This window comes from Ambystoma mexicanum, chromosome 3q (genome assembly GCF_040938575.1).
Source record: "Ambystoma mexicanum isolate Mex_15411 chromosome 3q, UKY_AmexF1_1, whole genome shotgun sequence".
NCBI lineage: Eukaryota > Metazoa > Chordata > Amphibia > Caudata > Ambystomatidae > Ambystoma > Ambystoma mexicanum.
The window spans coordinates 588,704,631-588,728,414 of record NC_090926.1 but is presented as its reverse complement, the minus strand read 5'-3'; the positions used below and the strand labels follow the sequence as shown (position 1 = coordinate 588,728,414).

At 44.3% G+C, this 23,784-nt stretch overlaps 1 protein-coding gene across 6 annotated transcripts in view; it reads left to right on the top strand.

Moving 5' to 3' along the window:
- The window catches only part of SLC25A17 (solute carrier family 25 member 17), a 622,505-nt gene that overhangs the window by 266,715 nt on the left and 332,006 nt on the right, over positions 1-23,784 (top strand). For 4 of the 6 annotated variants that reach the window (XM_069654413.1, XM_069654415.1, XM_069654414.1 and 1 more), the window contains exon 5: positions 18,182-20,361. The exons of the other annotated variants lie outside the window; for them this stretch is intronic. In XM_069654413.1, coding sequence (XP_069510514.1) covers positions 18,182-18,807 — 626 coding nt within the window. In that variant the 3' untranslated portion in view covers positions 18,808-20,361. Of the gene's footprint in view, positions 1-18,181; positions 20,362-23,784 lie in introns of those variants that run through there. 6 annotated transcript variants of the gene reach the window in all.

Genomic DNA, 23,784 nt, shown 5'->3' with positions numbered 1-23,784 from the left:
TTGGTCTACAAGGTATTATTGGTAGGAAATATGCCTGGCACCACTCACACATAGCTTTAAAGTAATGAATATTCAAACGGCTGCGCTGCTTTTCAAACAACCAGCATGCTTTCCAGATTTTCAGAGTTCCATTGGGAATAGACCTTAACAAATGCTATGGTAAAGCTTTGCTGGTTTCAATGAGCACTTGTACAATGCTACTCAACAATATTAGGGGAGGTTGCCAACCATCTGGTTTTCACTGCAAAATAATTGTGTTTAAGCATGTTCATGACATTTTCTTAAACTGCCCATAATATCACGATGAGGCTTTTGCATCCGTTTTTTACCCTTGTAACCAGCGCCCTAAGGCCTGAGCTTTTGGTGCACTTTATAAGTGTTAAAATAAATAATTTTTGTTTGCAAAGTATTGTGGGTATGTGAATACCCCAGTGTGCGTTTTACTGCTGCATTCCCTCACTTTTTGCATCGCTCTGTCAGCTAGTATTTTAGACCAGCACAAGAGGGGCACAGGCGAACACTCCTGGGGGTGAAAAACAAATCTGCATCCAAGTTGGGCAGTGCAGTACTCTGAAGGAAATGTATTGTTTAATTGAATTAAAGAATGGTAAACTGTAGTAAGAGTGTAGGAAACTGCACCTTCTGTTTCTTTCCATGCTCAGCTGCTGAGGGGTTTACAAAATAATTATGGTTTCTGTTTTTAGTGCCTCTAGCCACCTCATGCATCTTGTTTAAGTGATATGTGTATTGCAGAAAGGGTGGCACTAGTTACAGGAGAAGGCACTCCATCTGGTGTACCCCTGAGCATTGCTGCTATTAACTTAAAAGGGGGTAAAAAAACTCAGTGAGGCTCTTACTGAATTTCATCTAGGCTGGGTGGAGAAAAACCCTATAGGCTGTCTTATGTGCCCAGTTATTTCAAGTCCTATGTAAGGGTTACAAGCAGGGATCTGATAAGATGTTACCTCCTACTTGGAATCAAGTGATCGTTTAGGGAGTGAAAAAGTAATTGGCTCTGCCAAAAGGCTTATTAATAGATGTTCTTTCCCCTTAAAATTCCTATTGAGTTCGGGCAGTAATATTATTAGAGCTCCTTCCTATGGTAAAGCTGTGCTGGTCACAGATTCAAATATATCACTGAAACATTTTGGGTAGAAGCAGGGGGGGTAGGCTCCAATTTGTTCATGTTTTCACATTTTCTGTTGGGCTTATTTGTACACCGTATTTCTTGTTAGGCCATTTCCCCTGTTTTTAGGGAGTAAAACTGGGTGTTATGTTTGCGTCTTATCTGAAGAGCTGATTTTGAATAAGTGTTGTCAATCCTCTGTTCACAGGACAATGTAATGTTGATGGTAAGCAGTGGCACAGGCATTCTGATTATCATAATCTCTGGTGTAGGTATTCTGATGCAATTATCATCCTGACACACATTATGAGAGGCATGTTCTCTTGGACCGTGAATTACTTTATTAAAGTGCACACAAGCTCCTATTAGAATGTTTTCTGGTAGACTGCAGCCATTAGTTGTGAAAAGAATTGTATTTTAATAACACACAAGTGTTTCTTTTCCAATGGCATAAAACACATTCTGCGTGGTTTCTAAGCAGTGACAACAAATAGCCTCAACTAAAATTGTTTATACTGAGCATACACATTCTTTTGTGGGTTCACATTTTTATGTGCATAGGAATACTTTTACTACATACTGTGGCAGATATTCCAATAGCCTATATTTAGGGAGAAAAGTGCAGTAAGATATACCTTTTACACTTGTTCGTAAATAATTGCAGAGGTTGGGGAGGGTGAAATTCCCCTCTAAACGCTCTTGAGAGATGATAGCTCACTATTTGTATTTTGTTTTATTTTATTTATACAGTGCTTAACACTTAAGCGCCATCTATTCATTCTCACAAAAGCTTAGGTAAAATGTCCCTTTTGGTCCAGCTTAACCCATAGGCGGATTTCCATATGCAGGTGTTCCAAAATACTGGCCAGGTATTCAGGGCAACCTCAGTCCCTCAGCATCTTCCATAAGCGGACTCGGTCAACACAATCAAATGCCTTTTTAATGTCCAAAAAGGTAACATGCAAGGTACACTTTGGTGAGAGCAATTGCTTCATTATTAGGCGAATAATGAAGCAGTTAAATGATGTGTTAAAACCTTTTTTAGGGCCAGTTTGGTTAATATCAAATTTCCCGGACTCCTCCACCCAGCGCTCTAGATCTCGCAAGAGAAATCTTGAGAAGATTTTATATGAGGCATCTAATAGGGAGATAGGGCGGTAATTAGCAGGATCTGCTCTCTCTCCCTTTGTAAAGATCACTACAGCCATTGACTCCTTCCAAGTCCACGGGAGCAACTGAATCGTCAGTATTTTGGAATACAAAAGCAATAAGACCGCCGTCCATAGCCAACGAGCTGATTTAAAGGTAAGATTTGTTAGGCCATCCGGGCCCAGAGCATTCAAATAAATATATATATTTTTTTTGCCTTCTTGATTGCCCACACTATGTCCTGTGTCCATTTTCAAGTCCTCTCAAGTGGAGCTACAAGCCAATGGTAAGTTGTGAGCCATGGTAGAGACATTTGTCCCCTGAGGGCTGCCATATAAGGTATTAAAATGGGCCACCCAAACAGATCCTGAGATTGCCTGCTCTTGCAAGGATATCTGAGCTGCCTGACCTCGAATCAGCTGCCAGAAATTTGCTGAGTTACTCGAGTTCAGTGCAGATAACATCCTCTGCGTCTTTTTGCAGAAGTAAATGTGCATGCCGCCAGTTATCCCCACTATCACCCCATCACCACTGTCCCCTTCTTCCTCAAAATCATAGACAGAGTGGCCTACCTACAAATACAGACTTTCCTACAGCGCTACCGCATTTCAGGCTCCCGCCAGTGAGGCTTCCGCACTAAGCACGAAACAAACAGCCATAGATAACCTAAAAAAACAGCTTGAGCGTGCCAATGAGAGGGGTTCATTATCGTTGCTTCTCCTTTTTGAACTCTCAGCTGCATTCAACCTTATTGACCATAAGATCCTCTGCCAAGCTCTTACCTTTGCTGCCCACTTCGCCACAGAAACCACCAGTTGGCTCACCTCCTTTTTGTCAAATAGATCCTCCAGAGTATTTGTGGGTGAGGACACCGCCTCACTGATACCCAACTCTTGTGGGGTCCCCGAAGGTTCCTGTGTTTCACCCACCTTATATAATGTATACACTAAGCCATTGTTCGACCATCTTGATGCCCTGGGAATCCTGTATTCTAACTATGCGGACGATACCGAAATCCTGATCCTCCTATCTGGTGACCACCTGAAAGACACCTTTAGGATTAATGAAATCTACAAAACTATCCAATCCTGGATGGCTGAACACAGCCTCTTCCTGAACAATGAAGAAACTCCTTGTTGGGCCCCCTGCCCGTTTGAAGAGTCTCCCCCAGGAATACACATCCTTGTCATTGACGGCCACAAGATCTTTGTCGTACCTTCTGTTAAGACGCTTGGGGGCCTACCTTTTGATATTGATATTTTATTCATATCGCGCTCGTACACAAGTGTTTTAGAGTGTGACGTGGCAAGGGGGGGAGAACAAGGGAGTACAAAACAACGATCTTACTGGGCCCAGTGACATGTTAATAGGCCCCTCGACTCTTCTCACTCCATGACCCGCCATGTCAACTATATTGCCTCGACAGCAGGGTATGCGAATGAATTTACCAACGTCAGCAAATCTTTCCTCATTACCACTAACCGTTTGATAATTGCACGGGCACTCATATGTTCGAAACTTGACTACTGCAACTCCCTGCTTTGCTGTACTTATGAAAAAACCTTTGCAAACTACAAATAACCCAGAACAATGCGCTCAGAGCTGCCCTTGACATTGGCAAACAGGAACATATTTCAGATGCCAGAAAAACAGCCCACTGCCTCCCTGTCAAGGATAGAATAATCTTAAATTCTATCCCTTACCCACTGCTGTCTCTGACAACTTGAAAAAATAGGCTTCAGTAAGATCCAATAGACAGACCCTCCAGAAAATTGCGGCATGAAATGGAAAATATTGCGGCACAAAAAAGAAAAAAATTGCGGCACCCAACTGCGTTTTTTGCAGCATTTTCTAACGTTGAAAAATATATCATTTAACATCTTTTTTAGCCTAAAACCAAGTAATTGCAAGGCTTTTGTTAGTGAGGAACAAAATGTGTTCTGTCTGGCTGCACTCTGTAGGACAGCCAGGTCGAGTCACCACAGCCTAACATTTTGGATTGTGGTGGGGGAAGGGGGATACAGCCTGATGAGCTCCAAGGAAACGGTGCTGTGCCACTACTTCCAGCAGACAAGTGGAAAGCAAATAAACAGATAGGCTTGAATTCAAAAGTGTAACCGTGGTTGAAGCCCATAGGTTTGCTTTTCGCTTGTCCTATGACCCCAGGAGAGAGGGGGAACGACTCTACACTTCTCCATGGAAGGAATCCATGAGGCCAAGGCACAGGGGCAATGCAGTGGCAGTAACTGCAAGCCCATAATACCTAGCCAAACAATGAACTCTCTTGGGTGGTCATAATTCCTTGGTTATGCCACCCAAACATGGTGACTAAACACACCCACAAACAGAAATGAAACATCACAACACTACCAGGGGTCAGGTCCTACAAATTAAAGTGGGGGAGGGAACTCATTAACAAATGCAATGGCATGTGAGTCATCAGAATTTAGCATATCAAGGTGAAATATGCATATATCATTAAATTGGCTTTGCATAACCACCAAAATTGCACAGGACGAATGGCATTTGCCTTTCATAAATTTTAACACCCAATTTTGTGCGTAATTGGTGTCATACAGCCCAGCCTTGATTCAAGGCTGGGCTGCATGATACAAACGCTCGTAGCTGTATTAGTTTCAAATTGCTTTACAATTATTGTAAAGCAATTTGAAACGAATACAGCTACGAGAGTCTTCAATTGGCATCATGCAGCCCAGCCTTGATTCAAGGCTGGGCTGCATGATACAAACGCTCGTAGCTGTATTCGTTTTCAAATTGCTTTACAATTGGTATCATGCAGCCCATGATACCAATTGTAAAGCAATTTGAAATTAATACAGCTACGAGAGTCTTCAATTGGTATCATGCAGCCCAGCCTTGAGGCTGGGTTGCATGATACCAATTGTAGACGAGCGTCAGGAAGCATTAAGTTTATGCTTTCTTTTCCGGCGCTCGACAGGAAAGTAATTTACTTTCCTGTCGAGCGCCGGGAATGAAAACAGTCCAGTGGCATCTTTGGGTGCTCTGAGTTGGGGGCAGATGAGTGGACAGCCCAGTGCTTACCTGGCTAGCTTCACCAACTGTCAGCTCGGGCACTCAATGAGCCGTGGAGGTGCCTGGGGTCACAGCCAAATGCTGTGCATCTCCCAGGCCTGCGTGACCCTCCCCCAATCCTGGGCCTGCAACGCAGAGCCGAGGTGTTAACCCTCAAGCTGCTGCAATCAGCAGCCAGCTGTGTTCGCTCTAAATCATTAAATGAGCGCGAAAAAAGACACACTAAGCTAACGTGTCTTTTTTGCGCTCATTTAATGATTTATATCGGCAATTGCGGGAAATGGCAAATTTTGCGATTTTTTTTTGCAAATCGCAAAATCGCCATAAGGTGGATGGTCTGAATAGAGCCGCCTACAGTCACCGCCTTGTCACACCATGGTTCAAACAAGCCAAAGCGGGGGGCTCCAATTTCCCAGTCCGGGCACCGTCTCTAGAACAAGCTACCCCCACATCAACGTGGAGAACCGTCTTACAACATCTTCAGAAAGCACCTTAAAACTCTTGTTCAACTGACTCTTTCCTCCCTTGCCTTTCCCCCACTAATTCACATCTGTTTGCCCTGTAACTAGTGCCTTGATGCCTGTGGGCTATGCACACTGCTATAAATGTACAAATAAATAAAATAAATATGTTGCAGACTACACAGCAAGTACAAGTAATACCACAGCAGAAGCAAGTGCAGATACAGACTGCACAGACACTGGTAATTACTACCCAAGGACAAGTGCAGGTATAAAATGGGGAAATGGCGAGGAGAGCATATTGTAGCACCTTTGCTGTATTGAAAAGACACTCCCATCAATATTCTGGGGAGGGATTTACTTAGCAAATTGAATGCCACAATTTCATTTTCAGAAAAAGGGATGGTGTGCTCTGCACCTGGAATGTACTCGGCCCGGGTGGCAGTATTGATTCAGGCATACCATGCACACAGCGCAATGAGGGATACCTACACCCATGGAGGTGTTTGTATATGGAGTGGATGTGTTGCTGGGATGGTTACCAGGGATTGAGGGGAAGGTGTTCCGGCTGCCCAACAAGTTTTTGTTCAGGCCTCAGTGTCCCTCCTTTGTTAGCTCAGGCACACACACTCTACTGTACTTGCAGGAAGTAGTAGAATGGAAAGACATGATTATAGAGGTTGCTACTGATGAGAACAACATGGAATGGCGAGCAATATTATGTATGTCTGACATTGACTGGAGTAAGTGACAGAGTTGTTTGCAACAAAATAGAACAAAGGAGAAGAGGTAGTGTTTGAGCCGAGTCTACTTTACCCAGTTCATATAATAGAAAGAGAAATGCCCCAAATGATGCACATAACAAAACAGAAGGCACAATATTTACAGGACGATTTGGAAAACGTACCCAAGAGCTTGTGGACAATAGGACCCCATGATGTAGGAATACTCAAAGGGGCAGGGTCGGTAACCATCAAGATAAAAGAAGGAGCACTATTGCCACGAGTAAAACAATACCCCTTATCACAAGAAGCAGATGAGTGCATATATGAGACATTGGCAGCAAGGCATAATACAGGAGAGTTCATCACCTTGCAACACTGCTATCCATCCGATTAAGATAGCACAAAGGGAGGGGCATGGTATTTTATACAGGATTTACACCTTCTGAATGACATTATTGAAGCAGAATATCCATTGGTTTCAAACCCTGTGACAATTATTTGCAGCGTTCCTGCAGAGGCACATTTTTTCACAGTGGTTGACTTAAAGAATGCTTTTTTCCCCATCGCCCTACACCCATACTCCAGGTATTTCACTGCCTTTATGTTATGTTATGTTACTTTGCATTTTATATAGCTCCTTATGTACGATTGGTATGGCCTGAAGGCTCTGGTAGGTTGAATGCCCTTGTGGAACCGAAGTTCAAGTCATTAGAGAGAGTAGAGAGAGTCAAAGGTGCTTGTGAGCACCGGATATGTGTGCAGCTGGTGTGGCATTCGTATAATAGCTGCTTCATAGCAGTAGGTGTGGTGGTTGAGAGATCAGGGGTATGTGTTCGTTCTGGCAGGTTTTATCCAGACCAGTTCTGGCTACGTTAGGCCTGAGGAGAATGCCTGGTTGGGGGGTGTGATGTGGTGGAGTATGAGGAAGATGTGGTATGAGAACAGCTATACCGAATGGTGTCATAGTATCTCTGTGTTCTAGTTGAGTGGTGGTGTAAGGAAGAGAGTAAGCATGGTGATGTGATAAGATGGTTTACATGTTCTTTCAAATGTTAAATGCACTCCCAACCGTTCCACGCACTCCCAACCGTTCCACGCACTCTCAACCGATGTGCTCACTTGCTTAGCATTTGGAGTCTTCCCGTTTCCCTGTCAACTCTTTGAGCTTGATTTCATGTGAACGTTCTTCATGATCATTTCTCGATGTGCCTCAGCTCTTCTCAAACGGCAGTCGAACAGGTTGTATCCCATCATTTGGAAGCTTTCCTGTTCTTCCATCAGCATTGATCTAGTTACTGGAGATGGGATGTGTAGGTAGACACAGTCCCTTTTACCAGTAGAACTAAATTCCACAATGTTGTTTGGGATACAATGGATTAAAGCCAGTATGTTTTTCCTATTCAGGATCAATTGTTTCACCCACACGTTCCAGTTTGAAGGACCTTTCACTACCTAGCTTTTTGCTATACGGAATATAGTTGTCCATTTCCTTGTCACGATTATTGCTACTTCTCTTCTTTGAGTTTCGCCTTGTGCTTAATTCGGCTAGGGATTTCATCCTTTGTTCCTTTCCATGATGAGTTGCTTTTTGTCTTCCCTCACGTTTTGAGGGGTGGTGTCTCTTTTCCGGTATGGGGATCTGCCCATATGATTTGAGGTGTTAGGCACTGATAATTTCCCCCTAGGTTCCTTCCCCACCTTCTCTTTTCCCGGTGAGGATGTACTATTCGATTTTTTTGGTGGGGAGGGCCTTAATAATTTCTCCCTCCTTTCATTTAGAGTCAAGTAAGGGCTTTCTTGATGTACCTCCTCCTTTTCTCGATTTTCTGTCATTGTGTCCTTTTCTGGGCTCTTTTTGGTGTGGAGTTTGTGGAAATTCCGAATCTGAGTTTTCCACTGAGTACACCGAAAGATCCATAAGGTCTATACTTTTTTCAGGATCCTCAGTCACTTTTTGCTGTTTGTTTGAGGTGTCACCGAGACCTACTTTTTGTGTGAGTATCGATTCTGAGTCTTGAAATGTGACAATTCGGGTTCTTTGATGTTCTTTTTCTCTAGCCTCTTTGCATTTGCTATCTTTTGAGTTCCTTCTTGTTTCTGGGAGAGTTTGCCGGTCTTAAATTGTTACCACTCTGTTCCCTTCTTTTTTGGTAGGCCTCTTGCCATTTGCAAAGGGTGGGAACGCTGAAGATTCCTTACTTTGCAAGTCAGTCTTTTTATGTACTGGGGTCCCTTTCATTTTGGTTCTTGGGCACTCTCTTTGTGTTTTTTCTTCTGACCTTCCCACTGCAAGGGTGGGGCTTATAGTGTCTTTTTCCAGTGTCATAACCACGCATACATTTGCTGGATACTTTTTTGCTGAAGTGTGAGTAAGGGCTCCCTGTTGTTTTAAAGGATTTGATAAGGGGGGCTTCTTGAAAGGTCCGGTTTCCTGGAGTCTAGTACTTGATTTATCTGAGATCAGTTGTGATTCACTTACTTTTTGCACTTCCCTTATTACAGGAAAGTGTAAGGTTGTTTTTTGGGACTCCTCGGTTTGTGATGCAAACGAAATTTTTAACTATTTGGACTTCTCTGTGATGAGCTTGTGTTGTTGTCTTGATTCCCCGTTGATTTGCTGAGGTGTGGTTTTGATTGAAGATACTCCTCCTCTCCTTGCTTCCAAAGCCGTAATGTAGCCTTCTACATAAATCATTTTTGTATGCAGCATGGCTGCCAAAGTTGTATGGTCCTTCAAGGTGTCATTGATCGATTCATATAGTTTACTGAAGGGGACCAAAGCAATTGTTACGGCTGACATTATGGCGAAAATATCCGTTTTTTTTTATGGTGTCTCTTTCTCATTGTTGGAAAACAGGGTTGAGGATCTTCTATTTCGTGGTGGAGACCTCAACGGAGGGCAAGTCATGGGCCTTGTTCCGGTCTCATTACTCTTTGCTTGTTTTTCAGCGTGCTCTTCCCTTTCGAGTATCACTTTTGTTGGGGTGATTTTTGGTTCGATGACCAAGGTGGGACCCTTGTATATGGTGCCTATTGAGTTGGTTCCATTATGAGCCAAGTTACTTTCATGTATGCTTGGCCTGAAGTTTTCCTGAGAGAAAGGAGGAGTGGTGAAGTCTTTGGAGGGATCATAATCCTTGTCTCTGTTGTCCTCAATAGACAGCAATGGGCAGAATGTAGGCCCGCTTGCGGTGGGGCCCTGGCTCCGGGGTGAAGTCTCCCTTAATTTCTCTGATTTCTCTGGTGCTTGAGTGGTAGGTGCACTTAGAATCTATTTTTCCAGTAAGGCATGTGGTTCCAGGTCTTTAAAGTATCTGATTCCAGTTTTTAATGTTATGCGGGGTGTGTCTCCACTCAGACCAGACCACACAAATCTCGGACTTGCTTGTGGGCTCTAATTTATAGGCAGAACAGCTCCTTCGAATAATTCTGCATCAGACAGTTCCTCCGTTAACAGCAGCTCCTTTGCCGCTGGTTTCTGAAAGAACCGAGACACAGAATTTAAGGATGAGGAGTTTGTACGTTTTCCAGGAAGGATCTTTCTGATATGTCTTTCCCGGTGAAGATGCAGTTATTCCGGGGTTTTTATTGCCCCTGAATTTTCTTACAATGTTTTTTTTACTGTCTTTTGCTGGGCTACTTGTATTGATTGTCTCTACCCGGCCCAAGGCTGAGTCTTTGCAGACTGGGGCGACACAGTTGTTTGAGGAGTCAATTACATAAACATAATTTTCAATTTCTACATTGACTTCTTCCATGTTGTTTTGCTGTGGGTGTTCGGGGCTGTCCTGAGTTGGTATCTTGCTAGAGGAATCCAAGTTATGAGGGCTCTTCAAGTCCAGCCCCCTCATTGTCGGGTGGATCTCTATTACCTGACAGAGTCTGCAAGTAGGCACCGCTGTCAGTGTTTTACTGTCTTCATAGGTTGAGGCGGGGGAGGTGTTGGGGGCCCCAGTTCTACACCCTCCTCCTCATCCTCCACTCTGGAAATGTTATGGCCCAATGCCTGAGAATCCACCAAATACACGTCGGTGTTAGTAATCACGTGTATCCGAAGGGAAGGAGTTACTGCGCCTTCATCGCCAGTCTCCTCGTCGTTGCCCATCTCGGATCCCAAAATGGGCCCCGACTGTCTGCACATTCTATGTCCTCCATTGGGTGGGTGCGCTGTCCTGTCCCACACCCCGGCTGGCCCCCTTCCCCCACAAAGATCTCTGCCGGGCTCTCTGTCGTGTCATCCTCTGACTTTCCGCCCAAAAGGGTTCGCAGAGATCCAGCCAGCTCTGCCCGCGCCCTCGCTTTCCTTATCACTCTCACCTTCGGCAGTCGCCGACACCCACGCCTGCTCCACTAGCTCTGCTTATTTCAACTTCTCTCTCAGTAGGTGAGTGAAAGGCGGGGGTCAATAGGGGAACTTGAGAATTGACAATTGCACCGGCACCCATAACAATAGTTGCCGGTCGCTCGAGTTCTGTCTCCAAGCATGTAGGGGGAGCTTTCAGACGGGAAGTGTTTGTTAAGCTCACTGTCCGAGACTTAGCTAAATGTTCAAATGCATGTTGGTCCATACCTGCTTTTGATGTCAAACTGGCAGAGTGCGTAGGGGCAGAGACCAGTCGCTGTTGTCGGTGTGGGTTTTTCAAGGGGCTCCTTGGCTCCAAGCCCGTTTCCTCTCTACTCTGGCGCTGGCTCCGAAGGCGTCTGCCCACGTCTTCCATTCCGGACGGCCACGGACTGCAGCAGACTTATGTCTCACGGGACGCAGTTTGAACATGCGAGAATGCCTCATGGATACTGCAAAGGGCCAAGTGTCTTTAACAGAGTGATACAAATGGAACCGAGCAACCTGCAGGTTGCGAGCACGGTGATACAATAAGTACAATACTTTGACGACTTCTGAGTATGCAGAACAACAGAAGAAGAGTATAGAAAGGATTCAGTGACACTACTGACACTTCTAGCTGATGGATACAAGGTGGACAGGGATAAATTGCAGTACTGTCAAAAAGTAGTAGTGTATTTGGCTCAGATTGAGTCAGCAGACAGGAGAAAAATAACACCAGAAATAGTAGAGGCCATACACAAGACTCCATGACCAAAAATAGTGAGAGATGCAGCAATGTTTGGGCTTGTGCAACTATAGCAGAGCATGGGTTTTTGATTACTCCACATACACCAGGCCATTGTTGCAAGCACTAAAAGAAGCACAGAAAAAAAAATGCACATGAAATGGGCGAGAATTCTGATGAGTTGAACTAGCACATGCACCAGTGTTAGCAACTTCCAATCACAAGGAATAATTTCACCTGTTTTGACATTCAGATGGAAAAGTAATGACAGCAGTACTGACACAGGGAAACACGCCACTTTGCATATTACAGTTTATCATTGGATGCAGTGATTCAGGGACCCCTCCCATGTGAGCAGGCACTTGCTGCATGTGCTATTGAAAAGGCTTCTACAATAACCATGGGGTGCTGTTATGCTTGATTTATGCTTGATTCAAAATGGCGCAGACGCGCAGTGCATTCTGGGAGCGCTCGGAGCCATGTTGGATATTTACTTCACACCGCAGTGAAAGACTGCACACATTTTGCTGAAGTGTTAGATTCACAGTGCTGAGACAAACATGCTTTTCCAAACCTGGTATGCAGTCAAGGCCATTTCTGCTGGGAAAGCTAACGTTGTTATGGCTTGCTACTGTTCTCCGTGGAGCGTGTTTTTAGAGCGGGGAGGCCCTGCGTTCCTTGAGGGGAGCTCTCGATTGACCCAGCTGGCAACTGACGGCTGTTCCTCAACTGTGCAGGTGCAATTTCCAAAATGTTCGAGAATTAACTCCCCTTTGTGGAGTGTGTATATATGTAGAAGTCCGGAGGGGGTCAGGTGAGACTTCAGCCAGAGAAGGACGCTTACCTCTGGCCTTCCTGTGAGCTGTGGTACTCTCGGCCTGGCTGTTCCCAGGGTCTTCCAGCCGCTTCTGGACGTGATGAGGACTTCTATTACGCTCACAGTGATGTATTTCTTTTTGACTTCTTTATTTCTTCTGTGATCTATGTCCATATTATTTTTATGGGTTATTTCTATGTACTTGTAAGCTTTGAATAAATAGCCGTAAAGAGACGATTTATCTTCTAAGAGTGCGTGGTTGTGAGTTATTGTGTCTGTCTGTTTTTTATTGGTTCAAAGTACTTGCTTTATAACTGCATTGATTATTTATGGTTGTTTCATGCACTTTTTTCGGGGGAGAGCAGTACATTTTTGGCGTCACGAACAGGATGTACGTGATGAGTTGTTCCGTGCATCCAAGAATCAGTTGAAACGTAGATAAGATTTGGTTGTCGTGTAAGTGAAGTTTTTTGAAAATTGAAGTTTTTTTGTTGTCTTTTTGGTAACTGTTTTAGTGCTTGTGGGAGTGATTGCAGTGTGGAGAAAAAAATATATAGGTTCAACAAGGTTTTGCTTTGTTTGCGATAATGAGTAGTTTGTTCAAGAAGAAGAACGTTACCGCTGGCGGTGACTGTTCTGATGATGTTGGACTAAGAGTCCGTATGATAAATTGGCTCAAGCGTGGGCAATGGGTGCCGGTTTAAGTGAAACTTGGAATTAAGAATTGGGAGATGCCGATCCAACTGATGTAATTGCATGCTTGCAACAAGTTCCAGTAGAACGTGGTAAAGAATGTACGGCATTAGGTAGACGAGGTTGGGTTATTTTGCATGCTTATAGGAAAATACATCAGATGAAAACAGACATGAAAAATGAGGTTTTGCGATTAGAGAGAGAACTAGCTGCAGAAAGGCAGACTGCATTAATCCAGCAGATTCAAATGAAATTGTTCAAAGATAAGACCAACGCATATCAGGCGGTGGCCGAGAGGTCAGCAGTCAGAGTAGCGCGATATAAGTATAGGAAAAGGCGGGAGGGGTCAACAAAAGAAAGGTGGCAACTGTAATCGCTACCGCTGGTGTAGACTGGGATCCGGACAAATGGGATGTTGATATTTTTGATTCGACCAGTCTAGAAAGTAGTTCTGCAGAAGAGTCTGACCCCAAACCAGAGGTGAAACAGAAAACAGTGGCGGTGAAGCCTGTTAGAAGGCGGCGAGCAGGACCACACCCGCAGAATCCTGGTGGTGGGATGGTGGATTTAAGTACTTTTGAAGATTACACACAACAGGAGGTTGGGGAAATTATTACCCGTTTGAGGCAAAAATCAGGGGAAGCTTTATTGACATGGATGGTGAGATTACTAGACGGGGGTGCTGCAGGGTTGTTGGTAGATTCTACTGATTCACCACGTTTTTTACCCCTGTCAATTGACACCAATGTACAGGAGGTCTTAAGAGCAGGACCGCCCCCTGACGCAAATGGTCAAGATACGCAGGTGTCTTTGTTGCACCTGATAGCCCAAGCATGTAACTGTAAATACCCTATTACCACAGATTGGCCCAGTGAAGAAACGAAGTGGTATACGTTGAGAGAAGCAATTCAAAAAGTCAGAGCGCATGCTATGAAAGAGGCGATTCACATAGACGCTCCTGATCACATGGGAGCCGTGCTGCTCTCAATTTCAACTCGAAACATGGTGATTAGAACTGCGCCACCTGCATACAAAAGTATCATTATGACTTTGCTCTTAGGCATGACGGCCAAGGCTACTGATGAGGTAGCAGATGCCATTCGGCAACTTGCAGATTTGGGAGAGTGGGAAAAGAGTGATAACAAGCCACGGGATAGAGGGGGGCTTGGTGAGAGAAGAATTGAAGGCATGCGGCAAGATAGCAGAGACTCCCGAGTGTCCCGAAAAGACATGTTTTTGGCTTTATTAAAAGATGGTGTGTCACATGAAGAAATTGATGGCATCGAAACCAGAGTAATGTATAAATTATACAAAAAACGAGGACTTGCAGCAAAAGAGCGCTATAAACAGGTTAAGAAACAAGTAGTCACCACGACACAGGGGCACACCTCACCTTCTGCTCCCCCTGCAGAAGAACAAGACGAAGGTCTATGGGGACACCTTCCCCGTACCAGCCGACATACGCTGATTTGAGAAAAGTGGTGAGCGCAATGCTAAAGGCGGAGACGAGTCACACTCATTCAAAGTTTGACTAGGGCTTCGGCCAAGCTCCGGCAGCGTCTGCCCGCATAAGTGGATAGGCGGCCTCATGTTGATAAGATTTTTTGGGGGCCAGGAAACACACAAGGGGTGCGAGCATTGATAGACACCGGGGCGGAGGCCTCTTTGATTCATGGTAATCCGACATGATTTAAAGGCAAACAGTTTACGATTACAGGTTTAGGGGGAAAGGAGACCCCCGCAGTGCAAACAAGAGTGGAGATGAAAATAGGAAATTTAAAGAGGCAGAAATACCAAGTGTTGATTGTCCCGATACCTGAGTATATAGTTGGCTTTGACATTTTGGAAGGGCTAACCTTGGGACTTGGCGGTAAAACTTACCAGTTTGGGATGAGTGCATTAATTTGTACACCCATTACTGTAGGCAAATTGAAGATGCCCCCAGTGCAAGTGCCAGTGGCAACCAAGCGGGTAGCCATGAAACAATACCGCATTCCTGGGGGGCACAAGGAAATTTCAGACACCATCAAAGAGTACGTGGAGGCGGGTGTATTGCGCCCTATTACCACCTCGTGGAACAATCCGCTCCGGCCGATTAAAAAGGGAGATGGGTCATGGAGGATGACGGTGGATTACAAGGAGTTAAACCCACTCCTCCCTTAGTGCCCGCAGTCCCAGATGCTATTACTTTGATTGAAAATGTCCAAAAGTTTGAGGGGACTTGGTATGCAATGATCGATTTAGCTAATGCATTTTTCTCTGTGCCAATTGCTGACGAGTGTCAAGAACAGTTTGCATTTTCATGGGGTGGACGTCCGTACACTTTCACGAGACTACCCATGGGGTACATGCACAGTCCGACTATCTGTCACCGGCTGGTGGCAGAGCATTTAAACAAGATAACGTGTAAACATGACATACAGATCTCTCATTACATTGATGATATTTTGATCCAGGGCAAGGATGAGCACAGCGTGCAAAGTCAGCTAGATGTCTTTATAGAAGGATTGAAAAAGGAAGGGTGGGAGATTAATCCAAGTAAAATTCAAGGTCCAGCTGAAACAGTGATATTCTTAGGGATTCAGTGGCATCATGGGCATCGAGAAATGGTGCCAAAAGCACAACAGAAAATACTAGAATTCACTACTCCAACGAGCAAAAAGCAAGCTCAGCAGTTTATAGGACTGTTTGGCTTTTGGAGACAGCACATTCCGCATTCAGGGCAGATATTGCCCCCCCCCCCCCTCTACAAAGTGACACGAAAGAAATGAGTTTCAGTGGGGGGAAGAGCAGCAGAGAGCCTTTGAGATGGTGAAAGACACGGTGCAGCAGGTGCTTGATTTATGGCCCTTGAAGGAAGGCGAAGTGGAATTAAATGTCTGTGCAAGACAATTATGCTAACTGCAGTGTGTGGCAGAAATAAGACAGGAAACGTGTGCCATTAGGGTTTTGGAGTCGTAAGTTGCCCGACGCTGGTAACTCATTTACTCCGTTCGAGAAGCAATTGTTGGCATGTTATTGGGCTCTTGTTGATATCGAGCAGATGACCTTGGGTCATGATGTATTCATGAGACCTGAAATACCAATCATGCAGTGGGTACTGAGCTCTCCTAAAACGCATCGTATAGGACATGCTCAAGAAGCCAGCATAATTAAGTGGAAATGGTATATTCAAGACAGAGCCAAATCAGGAAAGGGTGGAGTGGCAAATTTACATGAGCAAGTAGCCAACATACCGCCCTCAGATTACATATCACCAGAGGTGCCTGAAAAACGTGAGTCTCCCGTGAAATGGGGAGTCCCTTACAGTGATTTGACCGTGGAGCAAACGGAGCATGCTTGGTTCACGGATGGTTCAGCTCGATATGTGGGAACTGAGGAGTACTGGAAAGCAGTGTCGTACAATCCCAAAACAAAAAAGATGTTGACAACGACAGGGAAAGGAAAGAGCAGTCAGTTTGCAGAACTTTACGCAGTTTACCATGCATTGAAACAAGAGACCCCTGGTCAATGTCATGTGTACACAGATTCATGGTCAGTGGCGAATGGATTGGCAGTATGGTTGCCGACTTGGCAAAAGAATGGATGGAAGATTCATTCAAAAGAGTTGTGGGGAAAGGAACTGTGGCAAGATATTGCTGAGATGTTGTTACAAAGTGAAGTCACTGTATATCATGTGGACGCACATTGCGCCACAGATTCATTAGAACGTTGGTTTAATTCTGTTGCAGACGAACACACCAAGATTGCGACAATGGATGCAGAGGCTCGGGAAGACGATATGGAGGGTTTGGCCAAATGGGCCCATCAGAAAAGTGGGCACCTTGGAGAAAAGGCTACTATCAGGTGGGCACAAGCTTGAGGCATCAGTCTTCCGATAGAACTAGTGAAAACAATTATTTTGCAGTGTCCCGTGTGCTAACACCAATTGCATAGACCTATGCCTCAGATTGTTCGAGGCACATTGAGAAGAGGAAAATTACCAGGTCAAATTTGGCAGATTGATTATATCGGTCCTATGCCAAATAGCAGAGGTTGTCAGTATGCATGCACTATTGTAGATGCATACTTGGGATATTTGATGGTTTTGCCGTGCAAACGTGCAACCCAATTGAACAACATCATGTTGTTAGATCAGATCATATTACATTATGGAGTGCCTTTGCAGGTTCAAAGTGACAATGGGTCACATTTCAAAGGCAAAATGATCCAAGAATTTTGTCAGGAAAAGAGCATTGAGTGGATTTACCACATCCCTACCATTCAGCTGCGGCAGGGCTAATTGAACAAATTAATGGGTTACTGAAAGAACAGTTGCGCAAATCTGGAGACAGCAGTTTGGCAGGCAGGCGTGATTGTGTGCTTGATGCGGTGCAAGTGTTGAACAATAGGTCTGTGTATAAACATGAAACTCCTTTCATGCGATTAATGACTCCTAATTTACAGGTTCAACCCAATTCAGTTAGAAAAACATTGTTATACTGGGAAATTATGTCGGGTTCTTTAGCTCCCTATCGAGCAACTCCAGAGTCAGCAGGGGTAGACTTGCATTCCAATGACGAAATCAGATTAGATCCAAGAGGAATAGTTGTCATTGAAACAGGGATTGGAGTACGAATTCCCCCAGAGCATATGGGATGGATTGCCCTTAGATCTGGCCTAGCATTGAAGGGAGTTCAAGTGTTGGGAGGGGTAATTGATGCTTATTACCAAGGTGAGATTAAAGTCATCCTAATTAATAGTGGGGATCAGTTATCAATCCACAAGGGTGATCGAGTGGCTCAATTGATAGTCATTCCCATTAAATTGTCCATGATTATGAAAGGGGAGCCTCCTACAGTGTTAACTACCCGTGGGGATCGCGGTTTTGGCTCTTTAGACAGTATGGTACCTGGTGCAAAGGTGTGGGTGGAAAAGCCAAGTGGCCCACCAGTGCCAGCAGATGTCATTGCATCAGGCAAAGATCAATCAAGTGGTTTTCGTAATGGAGCCTGGTAGAAAGAAATGGCAATATGTACCCGTAGACAAATGTTACATAAGAGAGTGATGTGCAACACTGATATCTCTTTTCTGGGTTTGCTTTGTAGATCCTGGGTCTGGTTGGTGTAACTGTGGCACTAAATGGACTCCATTTGGGCAATTAGACGATCTTCTGTTACCAGCGACAAATGTCACATCTGTGCCAGTGATCAAGGGGATACTGATAGTGATGAATAATGTTGTCCCCAAGCAGCCCTATGCTAGTGCCGACAAGCCCGCCAGACCGAAGACATGGATCCGTGAAATGCGACAAACACATCAGGAGCAAATGAAAACAACCTTGATGCCAGCCGTGCAGGAGACATTTGTAGGAAGTAGGAAACACTCTCCTATGATCACCCAAGAAGAGAATATGTGGATATATCTGGCACAGCAAGTACTGAATATATCACACTTTTGTCTTACTGATGTGCCCAATGCTGAAGCTTTATTGACTACATGTTTAGGAGCGGTGCCGACGCCTGTTCCAGTTTTAAAGCATATCTTCGGCGTCACACATGATTCTTTAGTTCAAGACTCAGACATTGGACAATCTTTTTCAGTTTACGAATATTGTCGGTTCTGCCAAGAGACCGACAAGAAATGGAGAAATTTGACACGTGTGATTACGTACAACATAACCCAAGGCGATGTGTGTTTATATTATGACGTGCAAAGCACAAGAAATTGGTAAAAGCAGACAAATAGAGTTGACCAATCAGTATAATCGCACTGCATTCGAGAAGAGATTGTGTTCGCAAATGTCACGCAAATGCACCAGTGTAAATAACACTATGTCTTGCAATCATACAGTGATAACTGCTAGTCATTTGAATCATGTGAAACTTCCAACAGGATGGCTCTTTTCATGTGGTAACATTACATATACTTATATTCCAGCTAACATTTCTGGAGGTCCATGTGCTTTGATTCGATTAGGACTAATGATGTTTCCTTTACACTCAGCGATAACTTGTGGTAAAAGGTCAACATTTGAATCTGTAGGGCTGTCTCCTGACTGTGATTCACATGTACATTTGCTATCAGAAGCTGAGGTTCTAGCATTAACACTTTCATTAGTAGGTGTTTGGGGTTTAGCTGCTGGAGGTTACAAATCTTTGATGAAATTAGCGTGTTTAGTAGTTAAAAGTCTTAATCATACTTCGCAGGCTTTAGAAGAATTACTCCTTGATAGTCAAGTTATTAGAAAAGCAACTTTGCAGAACAGAGCTGCTGTTGATTATCTATTGCTGAAACATAATTTAGTGTGTAACGCCTTTGAAGGTATGTGTTTCAATTTAAGTGATGATTCATGATCCATTGAAAGTCATATTCGAGGTTTGAAGGATCTCATTTCTCCATTGTCTCAAGATCGTAACAGAAACTGGTGGGATTGGTTATTTTCATGGATACCTGATATTGGGGGGGTACACTACGTTATATTTTCGCTTGCATTTTTATTATACTGTCAATTATCATTGCTTGTTGTTGTTGCCTTCAATGTGTTCCCAGTTTAGTTTTAATCTTTCGTAGGTTTCAGAGAGCGGTTCCAGTGCCACCTGGCTACAGAAGATAAATATCCAAAGGGTGGAATTGTTATGCTTGATTTATGCTTGATTCAAAATGGCGCGGACGCGCAATGCATTCTGGGAGCGCTCGGAGCCATGTTGGATATTTACTTCACACCGCAGTGAAAGGCTGCACACATTTTGCTGAACTGTTAGATTCACAGTGCTGAGACAAACATGCTTTTCCAAACCTGGTATGCGGTCAAGGCCATTTCTGCTGGGAAAGCTAACGTTGTTATGGCTTGCTACTGTTCTCCGTGGAGCGTGTTTTTAGAGCAGGGAGGCCCTGCGTTCCTTGAGGGGAGCTCTCAATTGACCCAGCTGGCAACCGACGGCTGTTCCTCAACTGCGCAGGTGCAATTTCCAGAATGTTCGAGAATTAACTCCCCTTTGTGGAGTGTGTATATATGCGGAAACCTGGAGGGGGTCAGTTGAGACTTCAGCCAGAGAAGGACGCTTACGTCTGGCCTTCCTGTGAGCTGTGGTACTCTCAGCCTGGCTGTTCTCGGGGTCTTCCAGCTGCTTCTGGACAAGATGAGGACTTCTATTACGCTCACGGTGATGTATTTCTTTTTGTCTTCTTTATTTCTTCTGTGATCTATGTCCATATTTTTATGAGTTATTTCTATGTACTTGTAAGCTTTGAATAAATAGCCGTAAAGAGCTGATTTATCTTCTAAGAGTGCATGGTTGTGAGTTATTGTGTCTGTCTGTCTTTTTTGGTTCAAAGTACTTGCTCTATAACTGCATTGATGATTTATGGTTGTTTCATGTACTTTTCGGGGGAGAGCAGTACAGGTGCCCAGTAGTTCTGTATGTGAAACATGCATTATTTGCAATACTGGAGAACACTAAATGAACACGGACTACCCAGAGGTAGGTCTTCTGGGTATGAGGTAGTGTCTGGGGACCACTCCGGTGGTGACAGTGCGTGGTACGAATACCTTTTTAACATTAATAATAACCAAAGGTGGTATGGGGGGGGACATGATCTTCATTGACAGAAGTTCCAGCATTGATCAAACCACGGGACAGAGGCACTCGGGGTGTGCAGTAGTGGGGTATGGAAGGGGATTATGAAAGGGGATTAGTTAATAGTGTACTTACAAACACGATTGCCAAATTATTACTCTGCACAAGCAGATGAATTAGTGGCTTTAATTGAAGCACTAAACATGTCCGAAGGCCAAGCAGTAAACATCTTCTCGGACTCGGCTTATGTCACCTCCACAGTACACTCAGGACTAGCAAGATGGGGAAAGGAGCGTGTTTAAAAGAAGTGATGGTACTCCTGTTCAACATGCAGCATTGTTGAGAGAACTACTGGAAACGTTACCACTCCCAGTAGAATTAGCATTAATAAAGTGCATAGCCCATACAGGAGGGCAGGATTTTTATCTCACTAGGAAACGAAAGAGCAGACAGAGCAGCAAAAGAAGCAGCATATCTGCCAGAGGGATCACATGTGCTGTACCCTGGCGAAGAAGAATAACTACCCCTAATAGCAGTATTGAAAATGAGCAAAGAAAAAAATGCATCGCCAGAAGGTTTTAATGCAATTCCAATGTTACAAATAATTGAGCTGCAAGGAGAAGCATCAGACGCTGAAAAAGATCTGTGGAAGAGGAGATGGTTCACTCTGTCTCCGACTGATCTGGTTTGGTAACATGATAGCACAGGGAACGTTGTTTTGCCAAGAAAGTTGTTACAGTTGACATTGGAACAGCTTCACTATCGCACGTCTCGAAAGAGCATGTGGCTGCAGGGATAAGTGGAGACTGGTGTGTGCCAAATCTGTATGAATATGTTTGAGCATGTGAGCAATTGTATGGTGTGCCAGAAATACCTACCAGGTCATCTATTAAGAGTTGGACAGGGAACTTTGCCTTGACCGGAGGGCCCCGTCTAGCACTTGCATATTGATTACAAAGTTATGGCATAGAGATGTTCTTCATACAAATACCTGCTAGTAGTGGTGTGTCCATTCTCACGTTGGCTTGAGACAGGTGCCTATACCGATGCCCGCTCGGTGGCACAATTCTTGGTGAGGGGGTGTTCCTGAGGTGGGGAATTCCAGATGAAATTCGCTCTGATAACGGGCAGCACTTTGCAAACAAATTAATTAAGGAAATTACAACTCTCCCGGGGATAAGACATAAACTATGCACAGTTTACCATCCTCAAGCCAACGTTTTGGTAGAGAAGATTAATGGACTGCTGAAAATGCGACTGGCAAAGCTTTTGCAAACAGTTGACAAATCATGGGTGCACTGCTTGCTTTCTTCGCTCTATGAAATACGCCTGGACGAGGTCATCACTTGACTCCTCATCAGATTGTTACAGGGCGGAGAATGCATGTGCCAAATCCACTGTTGCGTACAATCTCTGATGGTCATTCGACTTTTGCTATTCCGGGAGGGGAATTTGATGAGTATCTCAAGAACTTACCAAGTCCCTTAAATGCATATAATTACTGAAAAGGCCTAAAAATCAATGTGAGCCAGCAAGTAATGCGAATGGACAATTCCCAAATGCAGAACCTATTTTTCTGGGAGACAAAGTGCTTGTCAAAAACCATCTAAGGAAGTGGAAAGAGGAGCGTTTCACTTGCCCGCATACCATAGTCTACTCTACACCGACTGCAGTAAAGATAGAGGGAAGGCACAGATGGGTCCATATAACACGTTCGCAGAGACAAAAGTACTGTCTCACAAAGCACAACATGATGGGAAGTATTACGGAATGCTCCTTTTTTATTTACTAACTGCATTGAGATTTTTTCAGAAACCAGCACAAGAGGGAGTAGAAGAGGTTTGTACTGTAAAAAAGATGACCAAGAAAAAGAAATGTTCCAGTTTTGGGAGTGTTATGTTTATATGCTTTAGTATAGAATTGTTGTATTTATTTAACATATTTGTCAAAGAAAGAAGCGAAACACAGGTGAATGCAAAAAATAAATGGTAAGGAGGAGTGTGATAAATGGGGAGGGCATCCACCACGACACTGAGGAAGAGCATAGTTCATTAACTAGCAATGCCTGGTGCGATGAGATGATGCGTGTGGGAACGTAGAGAGCAAATGGCACATGCTATGTGTGCGCTCTCATTCCACAAGTGGTAGGGATGTCTAACGGTCTTCTGCCCCAGGCTATGTCCTTCGAGGAGGCCGGATGACTTATGCACCGGTCTTTGTAGAACTCAAAGTATGTTCCAGTGAAACAAAGTAGCTGTTCACTGGGTGGATGAAGGGGAAAATGTTTTCGGGATAATTATGTGAAATTAACGCGAATGCTCCAAAATCAGGGTCCAAAGCACAAAGTGATAAAATATCAAGAGGTTGAATTAGAAATAAAGGATCGTAAAAGAATCCAATGCACAACTAATGAAGGAAAAAGTGTCCCCTGGTGTCCTACTATACCGCTGATGCGAATAGAGGGAGCAGTGAGGCATGGGGCCAAATGGGAGGGGGGAATAATGCAATGTCGTGCTAAAGGACTGGTGGGGTTTGAGCAAAATGTTGTAGCCAAGGTTAATGTTCATGCCTTAACTTGGTTACATGAAAAACATCAACCAGTTGAAATAAGGAGCTTTACAGGTCAAAAGGGTCCATTTTTCTGGGAGCCAATTCAGGCTGCGTCAAGGTTTTGCAGAACGTGGCGCTGGCGCGGGGGTCAGCAGCACTTATGGACCTGTGGTGAGCCTGCGAATCCAGAATATATGGCCAGTTTCCGCCAGACTGAAGTGGAGTGTGTGCCCTCGTCACTTTGCACAGCTCTGCACTTGTGGTGCCTTGAAATAGCACTGCCATGAAGATCACACTGCAGGGGAATATGGCACATCAAAATGAGCAAAGAAAAAACAGCGAGGAGACGGAAAAGGGAGAGTGATCACTTCTCCAGGAAAAGTTATGACAATTTGGCTGCTATCCCGGATGAGTACAGCCTGTTCCCTTTGGCAAGAAACTTATTTTTACATCATTACTACTTCCAGGAGGGCAAGCTGAAGCCAATGCGAAATGGCAGTAGCTGAACCGCTATGAGCTATTGCAACCGGCTAATTCCACAGTGAAGGGACTGAATGCAATCAAAGAAGAAATGAGGGCAT